General features: G+C 45.0%; 1 protein-coding gene across 2 annotated transcripts in view; it reads right to left on the bottom strand.

The window, feature by feature from the left end:
- Positions 1–16,293, bottom strand: part of LOC121574693 (zeta-sarcoglycan) — a 270,473-nt gene extending 254,180 nt beyond the window's left edge. The window contains exon 1 of one of the 2 annotated variants that reach the window (XM_045222803.1): positions 15,301–16,293. In XM_045222803.1, coding sequence (XP_045078738.1) covers positions 15,301–15,339 — 39 coding nt within the window. In that variant the 5' untranslated portion in view covers positions 15,340–16,293. The remainder of the gene's footprint in view (positions 1–15,300) is intronic. The other variant, XM_045222802.1, reaches the window with a different exon arrangement.
- Between the last annotated feature and the right edge of the window lie 1,468 nt (positions 16,294–17,761).

Below are 17,761 nucleotides of genomic sequence, written 5' to 3'. Positions count from 1 at the left end.
GAGGTACAGAGAGACAGAGAGACAGGGAAAGTGGTACAGAGAGACAGGGAAAGCGGTACAGAGAGAAAGGGAAAGAGGTACAGAGAGACAGAGAGACAGGGAAAGCGGTACAGAGAGAAAGGGAAAGAGGTACAGAGAGACAGAGAAAGAGGTACAGAGAGCAAGAGAGAGACCCAGGACCAGAGAGAGAGAGAGAGAGAGAGAGAGAAAACAGAGCAAACTAGAATGCTATTTGGCCCTAAACAGAGAGTACACAGTGGCAGAATACTTGACCACTGTGACTGACCCAAACTTAAGGAAAGCTTTGACTATGTACAGACTCAGTGAGCATAGCCTTGCTATTGAGAAAGGCCGCCGTAGGCAGACCTGGCTCTCAAGAGAAGACAGGCTATGTGCACACTGCCCACAAAATGAGGTGGAAACTGAGCTGCACTTCCTAACCTCCTGCCAAATGTATGACCATATTAGAGACACATATTTCCCTCAGATTACAGCGATCCACAAAGAATTCGAAAACAAACCCAATTTTGATAAACTCCCTTATCTACTGGGTGAAAAACCACAGTGTGCCATCACAGCTGCAAGATTTGTGACCTGTTGCCACAAGAAAAGGGCAACCAGTGAAGAACAAACACCATTGTAAATACAACCCATATTTATGTTTATTTATTTTCCCATTTGTACTTTAACTATTTGCACATTGTTACAACACTGTATATATACATAATATGACATTTGAAATGTCTTTATTCTTTTGAAACTTCTGAGTGTAATGTTTACTGTTAATATTTATTGTTTATTTCACTTTTGTTTACTATCTACTTCACTTGCTTTGGCAATGTTAACACACGTTTCCCATGCCAATAAAGCCCTTAAATTGAAATTGAAATTGAATTGAGAGAGAGAGAGGGGGGGGGGTGCTAGCCTAGCGGTCTCGCTACAGCGACCAGATGACATATTTACATGCAGCCGGAATATAATCTGTCTGAGGTAAATGAATGCTTTGTGAAATAGTCGGTTTAAGTAGGCAGCCTTCCCCGGACAGGGTCGTATAGATCATCTCCCAATCATGAACCCTCTCCTCTCTGCTCCTCCTCTCCACCCCCAGACTACCACAGACATCCGCAGGGCCAGGAGAGAGGGGAGGGAGGGGCTAGAGAGGTATATACTGTACACAGAAGAAGCGTCTACTGCAAACAACATGGATGAGACAGGAAAAAGAAAATCAACAGTCATGTCGGGGCTTGATCTAGAATCTATATCCTCAAGGATTTTCAACCTCACGTTAGCAAAGCTACATAATCCATCACTACTTAATAGTGCTTGCTTGCGCCAGCACTGTACTACCGATTACCATCCAAGGATAGATAAATGTATGATTTATATAAGATTCCATCCAAATAGATCCGTCATGATACTGTATCTTTGCAGTACCTACTGTACATATTTGACTTTTGCTTTGGTGTATTCAATAGGATGGACCAAACGCATCTCTTTACACAATCCTACACTGTTTGCCTTTGTCGTCTACAGAATTCCCCAGCTGTGACCCACTATAACCCACTGTCCCCAGAGAATATACCACTATGGTAATGATGACATTCTTTCTCTCTCTAGTGGGTCTCTCTCCCTGCGCCTTCAACCCCTACCTATCCCCCAAAGCCCTCCCCTCTCTCCAATTTCTTCATCCTCCTCCTCCTCCTCTTCTATCTCCATTATAAGGTCCCTTGAGCTTGGAGCCTCCCCCCCCCCTTTCCATCAATTAAAATCAATTCAATTCAATTAAAATCAATTCAATTAAAATCAATTCAATTCAATTAAAAGGGCTTAATTGGCAAGTGAAATAGATAAAAAATGAACAGTAAACATTACACTCACAAAAGTTGCAAAGGAATAGAGACATTTCTAATGTCATATTATGTCTATATACAGTGTTGTAACGATGTGCAAATAGTTAAAGTACAAAAGGGAAAATAAATCAACCTCTCCCTGCCCCGTACACCCCTGCCTATCCCCCAATGCCCTCCCCTCTCCTCCCCAAGGTGCTCTCCCCACTCCTCCTCTCCCCCCTCCCTCTCCACCCCGGCGCCCATTTCACCCCATGCGGGGGGGGACCATCTGTCTCTAAGCAACAGGGTGACACTGATTTTTTTGGGCTGCCTGCCTCTACACACAGGCAACAATGCTGGGCCAATGCCCGCTCTCTCTCCCTCCCCCTCTCTCCTCTCTCTCTCTCCCTCCCCCTCTCTCCCTCTCTCCCCCCCTCCCCTTCTCCCCCCCTCTCCCTCTCTCCCCCTCCTCCCCCTCTCCCCCCTCCCTCTCCCTTACCTCCTACCTCTCTTACCATCTGACATTCTCTCAATCTCCTCATTTTCTCACTCACTTTTTCTTCCCACATATTCTCTCTCTCTTTCTCTCCGTCTTTCACTCGCCTCTCCTGCCTCTCTCACCAACCAACATACTGTATTCTTCCCCTCCCCACTCTCCCTCCCCTCTCTCTCTCTCCCCCTTCTCTCCCTCCATCACATTACCTGTGCTCTATGGCAGCATCACCAGGGTTGTCTGAGGCAGTGTTCCTGTAATCACTGAGCTGGGCAGATCAGGTGTGTGGATTGGGGCTGTGAGTGTGTTTCAGGCATAATGACTAACAGAGAGAGACAATCAGTGGATTACAACCCTGTTAGACTACTGAGACACACTGGCTGTGTCTGAAATGCCACCCTGTGCACTACTTTTGACAAGGGCCCATTTCAGACACAGCTACTGATCCTGGACACACTGACTGTCTGAGACAAGCGTCTTCCTCACACTGGCCTCTCTCCCATCCCCTCCCCTCCCCACACACAATCCCCAATCAGACCAGTGTAGAGTCGACCTGTGCTACCCAGAGGGGAGAGGGCCTGGACGTGATGCGAACACTGTGACCAAAAAAAAAAACATGACGGATTGGAGGATGACAGGAAAGTGTGGTAGGAAAGCAGCCGTCTGTCTGCCCGTCTGTCTGTCTCTCCAGTCTTCAAAGGCAATGGCACAGAGGTAATCAGCCAGACGAGATCAGAGCACTGCTGACAAGCGTGACTGCTGACAATACCCAGGCTGATGCAACTCTATCCTTCCTCCCTCCCTCCCTCCCTCCCTCATTCACTCTCCCTCCATCAACCCATCTCATTCTCTCGCTCTCTCTCTCCCTCATGTAAACCCTCTCTATCTCATTCTCTCCCTCAGTCGCCAATCTCTCTCTCGCTTTCCATCTTCAGTCTCCCTCCATCCCATCTCTCTCTCAATTTCCCTCTCAGTGCTCACAGTCATATAATGAATGATGTCATACTTTAACAATAGATATACACACTATGTTTACTAGAATAAATAAAGTATCATTGCTTTCTAACAGGTTGTAGTAAAAAACACAAAAGGCTGTGCAGTTTACAATTGATCCAGGATGAACTACCTCCATGTTGTCGGAACATTTCTCGAAGCTCTGCCCGAGTGATAAAATGTATCTCTAGCCAGCACTGTAACAGTTGCTGAGAGTAGTAGATATCGTTGTTGTGGATATGTTGCACTTACTCGCGGATGTGTATCTGTCACCGCTCCTGTTTTAACGCCCTTGAGAAGTAGCTGGCTAATGCAGATGAGACACTGGCTATAATAGCGTGCGCCTGGATGAATGGCAAACATTTTAGCTTCTTGTGAGGAGCTGTTTGTAAGTCACCTTGACTAGCTGTGGGTGCATGTAGAGAATGGGAGAGAAGTGAGAGAGAAATAACTGAGCTAACCTGAAGTGCAGTACTATGAAGGACTGCATGCCACATTGTGAATAAATCATAACGGAATGTTAGCTCTGTTTCTGGTGCGTTTATCTAATGGAGTTATCCAGGGCTTACAAGGTCATTAAGGCATAATGCACTGCATCAAGTAACAAGAAATAGAATGTAACAGATACATACCAACGGCGCCAAATGGAACGGATACACCGTTGGACGAAAACCCAGTGAACATACAGTGGGGAAAAAAAGTATTTAGTCAGCCACCAATTGTGCAAGTTCTCCCACTTAAAAAGATGAGAGAGGCCTGTAATTTTCATCATAGGTACACGTCAACTACAGTGAGGGAAAAAAGTATTTGATCCCCTGCTGATTTTGTACGTTTGCCCACTGGCAAAGACATGATCAGTCTATAATTTTAATGGTAGGTTTATTTGAACAGTGAGAGACAGAATAACAACAACAAAATCCAGAAAAACACATGTCAAAAATGTTATAAATTGATTTGCATTTTAATGAGGGAAATAGGTATTTGACCCCTCTGCAAAACATGACTTAGTACTTGGTGGCAAAACCCTTGTTGGCAATCACAGAGGTCAGACATTTCTTGTAGTTGGCCACCAGGTTTGCACACATCTCAGGAGGGATTTTGTCCCACTCCTCTTTGCAGATCTTCTCCAAGTCATTAAGGTTTCGAGCCTGACGTTTGGTAACTCGAACCTTCAGCTCCCTCCACAGATTTTCTATGGGATTAAGGTCTGGAGACTGGCTAGGCCACTCCAGGACCTTAATGTGCTTCTTCTTGAGCCACTCCTTTGTTGCCTTGGCCGTGTGTTTTGGGTCATTGTCATGCTGGAATACCATTCCACAACCCATTTTCAATGCCCTGGCTGAGGGAATGAGGTTCTCACCCAAGATTTGATGGTACATGGCCCCGTCCATCGTCCCTTTTAATGCGGTGAAGTTGTCCTGTCCCCTTAGCAGAAAAACACCCCCAAAGCATAATGTTTCCACCTCCATGTTTGACAGTGGGGATGGTGTTCTTGGGGTCATAGGCAGCATTCCTCCTCCTCCAAACACGGCGAGTTGAGTTGATGCCAAAGAGCTCGATTTTGGTCTCATCTGACCACAACACTTTCACCCAGTTCTCCTCTGAATCATTCAGATGTTCATTGGCAAACTTCAGACGGGCCTGTATATGTGCTTTCTTGAGCAGGGGGACCTTGCGGGCGCTGCAGGATTTCAGTCCTTCATGGCGTAGTGTGTTACCAATTGTTTTCTTGGTGACTACGGTCCCAGCTGCCTTGAGATCATTGACAAGATTCTCCCGTGTAGTTCTGGGATGATTCCTCACCGTTCTCATGATCATTGCAACTCCACAAGGTGAGATCTTGCATGGAGCCCCAGGCCGAGGGAGATTGACAGTTATTTTGTGTTTCTTCCATTTGCGAATAATCGCACCAACCGTTGTCACCTTCTCACCAAGCTGCTTGGGGAAGGTCTTGTAGCCCATTCCAGCCGTGTGCAGGTCTACAATCTTGTCCCTGACATCCTTGGAGAGCTCTTTGGTCTTGGCCATGGTGGAGAGTTTGGAATCTGATTGATTGATTGCTTCTGTGGACAGGTGTCTTTTATACAGGTAACAAACTGAGATTAGGAGCACTCCCTTTAAGAGTGTGCTCCTAATCTCAGCTCGTTACCTGTATAAAAGACCCCTGGGAGCCAGAAATCTTTCTGATTGAGAGGGGGTCAAAGTACTTATTTCCCTCATTAAAATGCAAATCAATTTATAACATTTTTGACATGCGTTTTTCTGGATTTCTTTGTTGTTATTCTGTCTCTCACTGTTCAAATAAACCTACCATTAAAATTATAGACTGATCATTTCTTTGTCAGTGGGCAAACGTACAAAATTAGCAGGGGATCAAATACTTTTTTCTCTCACTGTATGACAGACAAAATGAGAAAAAAAAATCCAGAAAATCACATTGTAGGATTTTTAATGAATTTATTTGCAAATTATGGTAGAAAATAAGTATTTGGTCAATAACAAAAGTTTCTCAATACTTTGTTATATACCCTTTGTTGGCAATGACACAGGTCAAACATTTTCTGTAAGTCTTCACAAGGTTTTCACACACTGTTGCTGTTATTTTGGCCCATTCCTCCATGCAGATCTCCTCTAGAGCAGTGATGTTTTGGGGCTGTCGCTGGGCAACACGGACTTTCAACTCCCTCCAAAGATTTTCTATGGGGTTGAGATCTGGAGACTGGCTAGGCCACTCCAGGACCTTGAAATGCTTCTTACGAAGCCACTCCTTCGTTGCCCGGGCGGTGTGTTTGGGATCATTGTCATGCTGAAAGACCCAGCCACGTTTCATCTTCAATGCCCTTGCTGATGGAAGGAGGTTTTCACTCAAAATCTCACGATACATGGCCCCATTCATTCTTTCCTTTACACGGATCAGTCGTCCTGGTCCCTTTGCAGAAAAACAGCCCCAAAGCATGATGTTTCCACCCCCATGCTTCACAGTAGGTATGGTGTTCTTTGGATGCAACTCAGCATTCTTTGTCCTCCAAACACGACGAGTTGAGTTTTTACCAAAAAGCAGACTTCAGACGGGCCTGGACATGTCCTGGCTTAAGCAGGGGGACACGTCTGGCTTGGAGTGTGACTGTTTGAGGTTGTGGACAGGTGTCTTTTATACTGATAACAAGGTCAAACAGGTGCCATTAATACAGGTAACGAGTGGAGGACAGAGGAGCCTCTTAAAGAAGTTGTTACAGGTCTGTGAGAGCCAGAAATCTTGCTTGTTTGTAGGTGACCAAATACTTATTTTCCACCATAATTTGCAAATAAATTCATTAAAAATCCTACAATGTGATTTTCTGGAAAGAAAAATCTCAATTTGTCTGTCATAGTTGACGTGTACCTATGATGAAAATTACAGGCCTCTCTCATCTTTTTAAGTGGGAGAACTTGCACAATTGGTGGCTGACTAACTCCTTTTTTTCCCCACTGTACCAAGCCGTTTTCCTGGACCCAGATTAATATTAGTCATGCATTTTCAATGGCGATTTTCCATTGAGATTCATCTTTAGTCCAGGACCAAGCTTAATCACAATAATCTGGGTCCAGGAAAACCAGCCCATTGAGTTCATGCAGTTTCTACTGAGGTGAAATGTAATGTAGTGTTACAAAATATGTCCATGTTGCTGGGGTTTAGATATAGAGGCATACAGATACAGTGCTATGCAGAACAAAAACATCAAACCGCCAGAGCTAGCACAATGCCTTTCATGTTGGTGGGGAGAATCAATGGGCTGAATAGGGAAGAAGATAAAACTATTTCTGCAGCCGAGCCGAGCTGAGCCGAGCAGCGCTGCCCTTCACAAGGACCAATAAAATATCTATTACACATCAAAAGAGTTATTTTAGAAAAATAGTCTCTATTCTATCTTTTCTTCCTTTCGTCCAATCGGAAAACTTGACTTTTTGAGAGATAAAATTGAGATCGGTTTAAAATGGGCTATGTGATTATAGCTCGTGGGTGGTGGGGGACTGGAGAGGAGGATGCGTATATGTTGTCTATGAACGGAGGTTGGTCAGTTGTGCTCACACACACACACACAAACACACAAGCCCCTTGATCTGGTCCTAGCTATAACTGGGGACTGGAGTTTTTTTCCTGCCCAGGTTACATGTTCAGGAAAGACTAAAACATACCAAGACAGTTATGAAGAGGGCACGACAAAGCCTATTCCCCCACAGCAGACTGAAAAGATTTGGCATGGATCCTCAGATCCTCAAAAGGTTCTACAGCTGCACCATCGAGAGCATCCTGACTGGTTGCATCACTGCCTGGTATGGCAACTGCTCAGCCTCCGACCGCAAGGCACTACAGAGGGTAGTGCGTACGGTCCAGTACATCACTGGCACCAAGCTTCCTGCCATCCAGGACCTCTATACCAGACGGTGTCAGAGGAAGGCCCCAAAAATTGTCAAAGACTCCAGCCACCGTAGTCATAGACTGTTCTCTCTGCTACCGCACGGCAAGCGGTACCGGAGCGCCAAGTCTAGGTCCAAAAGGCTTCTTAACAGCTTCTACTCCCAAGCCTTAAGCCTCCTGAACAGCTAATCAAATGGCCACACGGACTATCTGCATTGTCCCCCCCACCCCACCCCACCCCTTCTTTTACGCTGCTGCTACTCTCTGTTTATTATCTATGCATAGTCACTTTACCTCTACCTACATGTACATATTACCTCAATTACCTCGACTAACCTGTGCCCCCGCACATTGACTCTGTACCGGTACCCCCTGTATATAGCCTCCCTACTGTTATTTTATATTACTGCTGCTCTTTAATTATTTGTTATTTTTATCTTTTACTTATCTATTTTTTTAAGTAAGCATTTCACTGTAAGGTCTACACCTATTGTTTCAGCACATGTGGCAAATAGAATTTGATTTGATTTGAGTTGGTAGCAACAATTGTCAATGCCCTTCCAACCGCTACACAAAACAATTATTGTTATCCAATAAAGGGACTGATTGAAAAGGTTATTTCAAATTCTTTGAAAACAAATGTGATTTATTCTTTCTTCATGACCTTCATAAGTATACAGTGGAGAAGCAGGTCTGGAAAATAATAAATAATAATAATAAAAACAGAAACAAGTTTTGGTTTTCATCTATTAGTTTCTTCTTTAGTGATGTCTGTCATTTCTGACAACGCAATTTTTTGTCACACCGCCTTGACATTGGTTGACAAAGAGCTTTCAAAGCCTGTCGGGAATATTTGAATAGCAGCGCAAACGGCGCAAATAAATAAAGTCCCTTTTCAAGTCGCTGGAATATTCTCAGGACATTGGCGAGGCGACGAGCGGCAGAATCCCGGAGGTGTGAAACTACAACACAAAGGACAACAAAGCACATCAAAAATGGCCACACAAACACAGCCAAGACAGCTCAGAAAGAGAACGTCTGAATCACAACCACATGAAAAGAATAGACCCAGGTAGGTGTAAACAGACTATGTGGTGGGAGGAAGGGGGGTGGAGGGGTCGGGGGGGGTGACCAGACATCCTCACTGAGTACTTGGACGTTAGCCAGACCAATGTGCTTTGACATTTCCTTCCTGATGCTTCAGTACAGAGGGACTTTAGGAGCCTTGATTAGGTTGGATCTAAGGTCACGTTAAATCAAAAACCAACGTCCGGAAATGATCTGCGATTATACAACAACGCAATTTTGTCTTTGAATAGATCCCCAGTGATATTCCATTTAGTATGACAGTAAACATAGCTGGGCTGATTGAATCGATGGAAATGTGAATCGATTCATGCAGAAATAAAACAACTCTTTATTCTCATTGTTGTGAACAATATCCTTGATCCAGACCACCTGACCTGTCTCTGAACCTGGTTTTGTCTGGACATGGGTCGCATTCATTAGGAACCAAATGGAACAAAACAGACTGAGAAAAGGGGAGGGACTACCTAAACTTGTCCAATAAAAAACATTGTAATATTGTTGTATTGTATTGTTGTATTGTACATTTTGTATTGTAAATGTGTAATGGTCGAGTAATGATGTAATAATGTCTTGTATGATGTATTGTGTTATTTCCGATGTAGGCTGTTATGCTTTGTTGTGATGTACTCGTTTTAATCCTGTTTGGACCCAAGGAAGAGTACGGGGATCCTAATAAATACCAATACAAATCCTCACGCTACAGAAAGAGGAGATGAGCTCCTGCCCTATGGGCCGTTCTGGCTCAGACAAGGCTTTCTTTGTCTTGGTCAGGTCTCATCTCCAACCATATAATAATATAATAATATGTCATTTAGCAGACGCTTTTATCCAAAGCGACTTACAGTCATGTGTGCATACATCTTTACGTATGGGTGGTCCCGGGGATCGAACCCACTACTCTGGCGTTACAAGCGCCATGCTCTACCAATTGAGCTACAGAGGACCACAACCATGATCCTGACTAAGCGGCTGCACTGTCACTCACTCCATCATCCCTTAGTTGCTCTGAGGCGTGTTGCATCCCCTCTCTGTCCCCGCATCGTCTCACTCCAAAAACCTAGAGAAAAGTGAGAGAGGCCCTCTTCTCCCTTCGCCCTTTCAATCACCCCGACTCGTCCGTCGATCTCGAGCCGCCGCACTCCTTACTTTACACCCGCCTCGCCCCCTAACTGCCACTCCCGCTCCATTTGACTCATGATGAGGTGTCAGTAGCGCCCTTGAATGGGCGCGGCGTTGCCAGTCCCCCTATGCTCCTCGGCAGCGGCCGGGCCTGAGATCTGACTGTTATTAACTTGTCAGGGCGGTGGAACCGTGGGGAGGAGGGAGGGAGTAGCGTTCAACATGTGCCCCCTTATGCATGGCTTGGCTTCAGTGTTTGTGGTGTGTGAACCAAAGTGGTTACTCACCAAGGCCCCCGGGGCCCCCTGCAGCTTGACTGACTGCTGCTAGGATCAACCATCACTCTTTATTAGCTGGTAAGTGTGGCCGTCTGGAGGATGCATGGCGCTCGCTCAACTCCCTAGGTCATAGCGGGAAGATCTCCAGACCCATGTAGGGCTTTATCAACACGACTATATATCAACTTGACAGATAGAGTCACGGCACTAGACAACCAATGTCAGTCCACATAGAGGGTCAAACACACGCAAACACGTGGCTAAAGGAGAGATTTGTTTGTGGAATTGGTCCGAATGGGAAATGATTCAAAGCTCATTGCTTTAAAGACTGCCTAGGTCTTCCTACGGTTCCCGGGCCCAGTTACTAACTCTACAGTAAGCAAGCAGTCTCATCGTTTCCATGGCCACCCCTACTAGAACAATGGAAGCAATTATAAAAACGCTTCTTGGAAGATTGCAGTAATAATGTGAGCAGTAATAGCATAACAGGGTGATTAATGGTGTAAATGAAACAACTATTAAAGCCTCTCTCCATTTCATCTGTGATAAGAGAGGAGGAAGCAGCCAGCAAGCAGGTTTAAAGTGGAGAATTAAAGAAAGGGAAGCCGTAACAGTAGGATGCATCAGGGCCTGTAGTAGTGTAATGCCACGTTTTATATCTCAATAACTTTTGCATCACCTAGTTCATTATGTCGAAATTGTATCCGGTAATCCGGAACAAAGCCCCTTGTGCGGAGTTAACCTTTTCCCGCCGTCGCCAGGTGTTTAACTCCTCGACACCTGCGCACACACAACACGGGAAAATTGCCTGCCGTTCCCAAGTACACGCTGAAGGCTATCCGCGGGAAATGTTCTACTTGACGGTCTCCTCCTCTGCAAATATATATTCATAATTTGATACTCTGCGCTGCTGTACATGCAGCTGAAGCTGGTGTTGTAATCAGAGTGCCCTTTTCGCATTGCCGCAGTTAATTAAGTATAGAACGGATGGAGGAGACAGACACACCCACACAGTCAGTCGGCAAGACTTACTCAGATGGAACTCCAGTCAAGACCCAGGCAATGTAAAGACAAACACAGAGAGCAGTACACAGGCAAATATTACTCAAGCTCTTTTAGAGCTATAGGGAAAAACAATAGATTTAAGCCCGCTGTAAACGCAGATGGATACTGTTTGGATTGACCGCATCACCAATTCTAAGCCGTCATCTTAACCCCTCTTTCACAGCAGCTGTCAATCATGACGAGGATTGACCAGTGACGTTATATCAACTATAATGTGACCCCCCAAAGGTAAAGTTCAGATAACCAATCCTAAAATCTGGCAATTTATGATGTTGCTGTGATTCAAAGTCAATATCACTCAAATATCCCATTGGTTTGAATCGGATCTGATTAATTAGCAAGCGTTTCAATTTACAACCGCCCCTCCATTTCCTTTGGAACAGGACACTCTGTTTGAAGTTCTCTGCTTCCCGGGGTATCCATCTCTGAAAGCTTTCCAGTAAATTGAATTGCACTTTCTTTGCAGTTTAGATGAAGATGGAGCAGGGGAAATAATCTTATCAACTCCTCTGAGTTTAACTGACACATTTGCCTGGGGATAAGAAGCTAACCAGAATTGGTACTGTAATTAGACTATATAGCCATGACTCCCCTCCCCGCTAAGAGGCCACCGCTCGCTCGCCTTGTGTTTGCTTAGCTTTATATCTCCTCTACTCTTCAAGCCACGCCTTCTTTCAGAGTCCTCTTTGCCCCTCCCTCTGTTCAATTACGGTGTATGCCACTTCCATCCAAACAATAGCCCATTACATGTTAATTACACACGCTAATGCTAATTCAATAATGTTCTAATGTTTTGACTGCGCCGGGCATAGTGTGTGCTATGGCCTAATGAATCTAACTGATAATAGAATACAGTTTAGAATCAATATCAGCCCCCCCGGGGCCTTACTTACAAAGCATCTCAGAGTATAGTGCTGTTCCAGGATCAGTTTTGCCTTTTAGATTATACTAAATAGACAGGGGTGGACCTGATCCTAGATCAGTGAACCTACTTCGAGACAATCAGGTCCAAGATTGAGTGTTTTCAAATGGCATAGTTTTTGGCCCCTCCATGTAGGCAAGCTCAAGGCCATTGGGTTGTGGCTAGAAAAACAGGTTTCATTGAATTGGTGGGTCACAAATATACGACAACAGGCAGGTCATCTAGCACTAAAGTTTAGGGACCACTACTCTGGAGAACAACCCACTGTTAGTGTGCGTCTCAAATGATACCCTATATAGTAGTATAAAGTGAATAGGGTGCCATTTGGGACGCAGGCTTAGTCTCATGGCAGTCTTATCCTTCCAGGGAAGAAGAGAGGGATGGAGAAGTTAAGAGACGGGTGGAGAGGTTGAGAGAGGGATGGAGAGGTTAAGAGAGGGGATGGAGAGGTTAAGAGAGGGATGGAGAGGTTAAGAGACGGGTGGAGAGGTTAAGATGAGGGATGGAGAGGTTAAGAGAGGGGTGGAGAGGTTAAGAGAGGGGTGGAGAGGTTAAGAGGGGGATGGTTAAGAGAGGGGTGGAGAGGTTAAGAGAGGGGTGGAGAGGTTAAGAGAGGGGTGGAGAGGTTAAGAGTGGGGTGGAGAGGTTAAGAGAGGAGTGGAGAGGTTAAGAGAGGGGTGGAGAGGTTAAGAGAGGAGTGGAGAGGTTAAGAGAGGGATGGAGAGGTTAAGAGTGGGGTGGAGAGGTTAAGAGAGGGATGGAAAGGTTAAGAGTGGGGTGGAGAGGTTAAGAGTGGGGTGGAGAGGTTAAGAGAGGGGTGGAGAGGTTAAGAGAGGGATGGAAAGGTTAAGAGAGGGATGGAGAGGTTAAGAGAGGAGTGGAGAGGTTAAGAGAGGGGTGGAGAGGTTAAGAGAGTGATGGAGAGGTTAAGAGAGGGATGGAGAGGTTAAGAGAGGGATGGAGAGGTTAAGATAGGGATGGAGAGGTTAAGAGAGGGATGGAAAGGTTAAGAGTGGGGTGGAGAGGTTAAGAGAGGGATGGAAAGGTTAAGAGTGGGGTGGAGAGGTTAAGAGAGGGGTGGAGAGGTTAAGAGAGGAGTGGAGAGGTTAACTAGCTAGCCAAACCAAGGCTCAGTTTGCCAACATAAGTGGGTTTCCTCGAATGAGTGTTCTGTTTGTGCAGATCTTTAGCTATAATACCCTTGCCAACTGTGACAGGCTATGGCAGGGTTTCCCAAACTCGGTCGTCTGGACCCCAAGGGGTGCACCGTTAGGGTTTTGCCCTAACACTACACAGCTGATTGAAATTGTCAAAGCTTGATGATTATTTGAACCAGCTGTGTAGTGCTAGAGCAAAAAAACAAAATGTGCACCCCTTGGGGTCCCGAGGACCAAGTTTGGGAAACTCTGGGTTATTGGCACAGAGGATGGTGGCAGAATGATACTGTCACACAAACCCAGGCCAGGGTGTCATGATGGGCCGGATCCTCTTTTTTTGCTTCTTGGATGACTTCCAAACACAAATATTTGATTGCTTATTATCACATGGGACTATTTGAAAGTGCACATTAGTGATTTGCCATTAATGCCTTGCTTTTGAACTATTTGCCAAATCTCAATTATTATTATTGTTATTTTTTTTTTTACTAACTATGGATATCGGGATGATGACCTTTCATCCCCAATGGGAACATTGCACAATATTATCGTGTAAATTCAACCAATACTAATTCAAGGCTTAAAAGCGCAAACAAACCAATACATGTCAACTTCCAATTAGCAACTTCATTCATGAACGGGAAAAGTACATAACAGTCAGAATGATTGTAATCATTAGCCTAACATATGGGAACTGGTCAGGGACAATTATGCACACCTGCACTAACTAATGTGGAATATTAACGCATAATCTAAACGTCAACAACCAGACACAATTTATTAATTCGCGTTGATTGTCTGACCTGTGCAATCATCGGTTTGATTAATGAAACCAATCATCAGACAGTTGCCCGACCTGGGTCTGGCAACCACTCCCTGATTTAAATAGAGCGTCAAAATAGTCCCGCGTCTTTTTTCAGCCGCGGATCGATACCATACCAAATGGCCTCCGAACGGCGGATTGCACATCTGTGTGCACGCAGCGGCTAGGTTACATTTCAGTGTGATCACAGGGTCGCTAAAGTTGCGTTCACACAGGCATCCCAATTCTGATATGTTGCCCAATTATTGTCAAAAGAGCTTATCTGATTGGTCAAAAGACCAATAATTGGGCAAAAGATCAGAATTGGGCTGTTTGTGTAAACGCAGCCTTAGAGACATGTACTGGACGTATGTTTACAAATCGGAGCGCAAACTGGGCACCATTCGGTCCATATGTTCTCATACGCACCATTTCAACTCCAACAGCACACTTGTCCTTCATAACATGGACATGCTGATAGCACGCAATCTGATTTGATGTGTTTTCATTCCCCATGTGTTACATCGCAGCCTAATATATAGCGCCTATAAATAAAGACGATGAGCAGGAGGGAACTCTCCCCAGATTATATCCTATTATTGCAACACTGAACATGAGGGGACGCAGGTTGTGAGAGGGGTATACAGAGAGAGACAGATAGAGAGAGACACGGGAGAGAGACAGACACAGAGAGAGAGAGAGAGAGAGAGAGAGAGAGAGAGAGAGAGAGAGAGAGCAGAGATGAATTGAAATTGAATTGAATTGAGAGAGAGAGAGAGAGAGAGAGAGAGAGAGAGAGAGAGAGAGAGAGAGAGAGAGAGAGAGAGAGAGAGAGAGAGAGAGAGAGAGAGAGAGAGAGAGAGAGAGAGATGAATTGAGAGAGAGAGAGACAGACACAGAGGGAGGGGGCTCATTACGCATATTCCCCCCAAAACAGAGCAGCTCCCAACATGTTCTAGACGTTTCAACCTTAATGCATTCTAAATCCCCGATGTGGCCGATGTAATGTATCACACAGCTGAGAGAGAATACCATGGCTGCAACAACTCTGATATTGAGATGCACCCCACGCACAAATTCTGACACTCCACCACACAACCGCACTGGATGGTGTAACAAGCGTCTCCCCCCCCGGGTGCCCGTAGTCTACCTACCTTCAGAGCCTCGATATCCAGTGATGTTGATCGGTCCATATAGAAAGAGAAAGTCTTGCGCACAAAGTTGGAAATATCTAGAGTCGTAGTTCCCGACCTAAACTCAGCCCCGTCCTCCAACCCTCGGACGATTTTCTCAATTTCATTCCCGTTGATCACGACTCCTCCAGTTTGGAATTGAAGCGATGACGATAACAGCTACTCACTTGACTACAGTTATTGACCAGCAGAAACGAAAGTTAACCCCCATGAGGCGGCAAACAAACTGTTTTGATTTCTCCGATTTTCAAAGGGAACGCGAATTCCGTTATGGTAGATTCATATCGGAGCAAGCGGCAGGCAGACTAAATTGCTGCAACCCCAGCAACTGAGTTCCAATCCTTGGACGTCCTCATGCGGCAAATACACAGAAATTCTGTTCGGTTTGAAGAAAGGGGAAGCCAAGGCGGAGAGCTGGAGGGAGGCAGCTATAATTTCGTCGACTGATGTATTGGGGTGATATGGGGAGTGGGGGGGGGGGGTTCTAATCAACTAGATGAATCGAAAACAGCCGAGGACGAAAACGCGCTCTTACGATATACACAATCCGAGCCAGAGTCGCTGTGGTGATGCTGATGCTCGCCTTGGAAGTGCACCGCATCTGAATTCAGACGCTGTATCTTAGAAAGTCTGTGAGAGAGGGTGGAGGGAGGGGGCGAGAAAGAGCGATATAGATACGTATCTGTTCTCCCAAGGAAGGAAAATGTTGAGTGCAGGGCTAGTTTCTCTGGCGGCACAGTTTCTTTGCCGTCGCGGTGCGTTACGGTTCATCGCCACAAGATGACTGCATCTTTCCCACGGCTCTGACTTAAGAAATTAGTGGAGTTTTTATCTCTCTCAAATAGCAAACTGTCTCCCCCCTGCAGCCCTGTTTGTCAGCCTTCTCCTGCGGTCCTAAAGCTACCAAGGAGTGTAGAGAAGCCCATCAGCAGGCTTCCTGAGCGCATACCATCACTGCTGAACCGCAGTGCTGTTTAAGTTTTAATTTGTGTGCGTGTGCGTGTGTGTGTGTCTGTGTGTGTGTGTGTGTGTGTGTGAGAAACGGGAGAAAGAGAGATGTTGCTCATTACAGTTCTCTGGTTTGTTGATATTTAATCCTTTAATTATAAACATACACTACACTTAACATAATTTAGCTAGTATGGCTATAGCATAACTGATGACATTCCATATAACCCACTGTACACTCTGGTTGAATCAACGTTGTTTCCACGTCAATGAAATTATGTTGAACCAACGTGGAATAGGCGTTGATTTGATGTCTGTGCCCAGTGGGAATGAGCAGAGCACGCTGCAAAGTGTAGCTTTGTTATCACAATCCATTTAGTGTTCATTCCGGACAAGTCATTAGCATACCGAGACAAGCCTTATGAAGAGAGGAAGATTTATCAAGGGTGTCCACATCCCCAGAATAGAATAGAAGAGAGTCACAGCACAGAGTCACTGGATATGGTATCATCTTAATGAATACATGGCTTTTTTCCATCGGGAGCCTTTTTTCTAATTCTGTGCCACTCTGTAATTAATCACTTTACGGGACCGGCTTTTATTAGAGAACATGACCTCGAATGAGCACACTGTGGCAGCTCGAGCTTAAGTGACGTCAGCTCATCTAGAGCTCCCTCCAGTCTGGGACGCAAGTTTTTACGTGGCAGGTTTAGCATCCTTGCTGTGTGTGCGTGTGTGTGGTGTGAGTGTCTGTGCGTGTGTGTGAGAGAGAGCTCATCCATGCGCGCGCTTTTCTACGTGCGTCGGTTTGTGTGTGTATGTGTGTGTGTGTGTGTGTGTGTGTGTGTGTGTGTGTGTGTAATGAGGTAGCTAGGTGATGTGTCCTAGATAAATGGTGTTCATGCATCAGCCCGCTGTACCACAAATCTTGGCATGATTTTCTCAGATGGCTCACAGTAATGAGATGCACAGTAATGTTACATAAATCCTTCGACTGTGTGTGTGTGTGTGTGCACGTGTGTGTGTGTGAGAGAGGGAGAGTGAGAGAAAGAGAGAGAGAGAGAGCGCGCACTGCCCAATTATTAGGCTACATTTATGTTAATGTTATTGAAGTCTAAATACTACTTATATTACAGAGCAAGCGACAAAGCTTCATATGACACAAATGTTTGCTTTGTAGCCAGAGCACATACAGATGAAACACTATGGAGTCTTAAAGGAGGCCTGGATAAGGCCAGAATGTCATAAATATGCCATGAAAAAGTATTTAAATAAATAATTTCTCAATTATGCTTATAGATACAAATATACAGTATGTTAACAATGCTTCCTCTAAAGGACTATTCTACGGATTACATTTCGTGAAAATCCACAAAATCATGGTCTTTTTTTGTCTGGGTTTCGTGAGGAAACACTCAATAAAGACACTGTAGTAGGATAGATCTTTATTCCAAATGCCATCACCGATAGACAA

The sequence above is a fragment of the Coregonus clupeaformis genome, chromosome 10 (genome assembly GCF_020615455.1).
Source record: "Coregonus clupeaformis isolate EN_2021a chromosome 10, ASM2061545v1, whole genome shotgun sequence".
In the NCBI taxonomy this organism is placed as follows: Eukaryota; Metazoa; Chordata; class Actinopteri; order Salmoniformes; family Salmonidae; genus Coregonus; species Coregonus clupeaformis.
The sequence above is the reverse complement of the archived record's forward strand: the minus strand, read 5'-3'. Positions and strand labels throughout refer to the sequence as shown.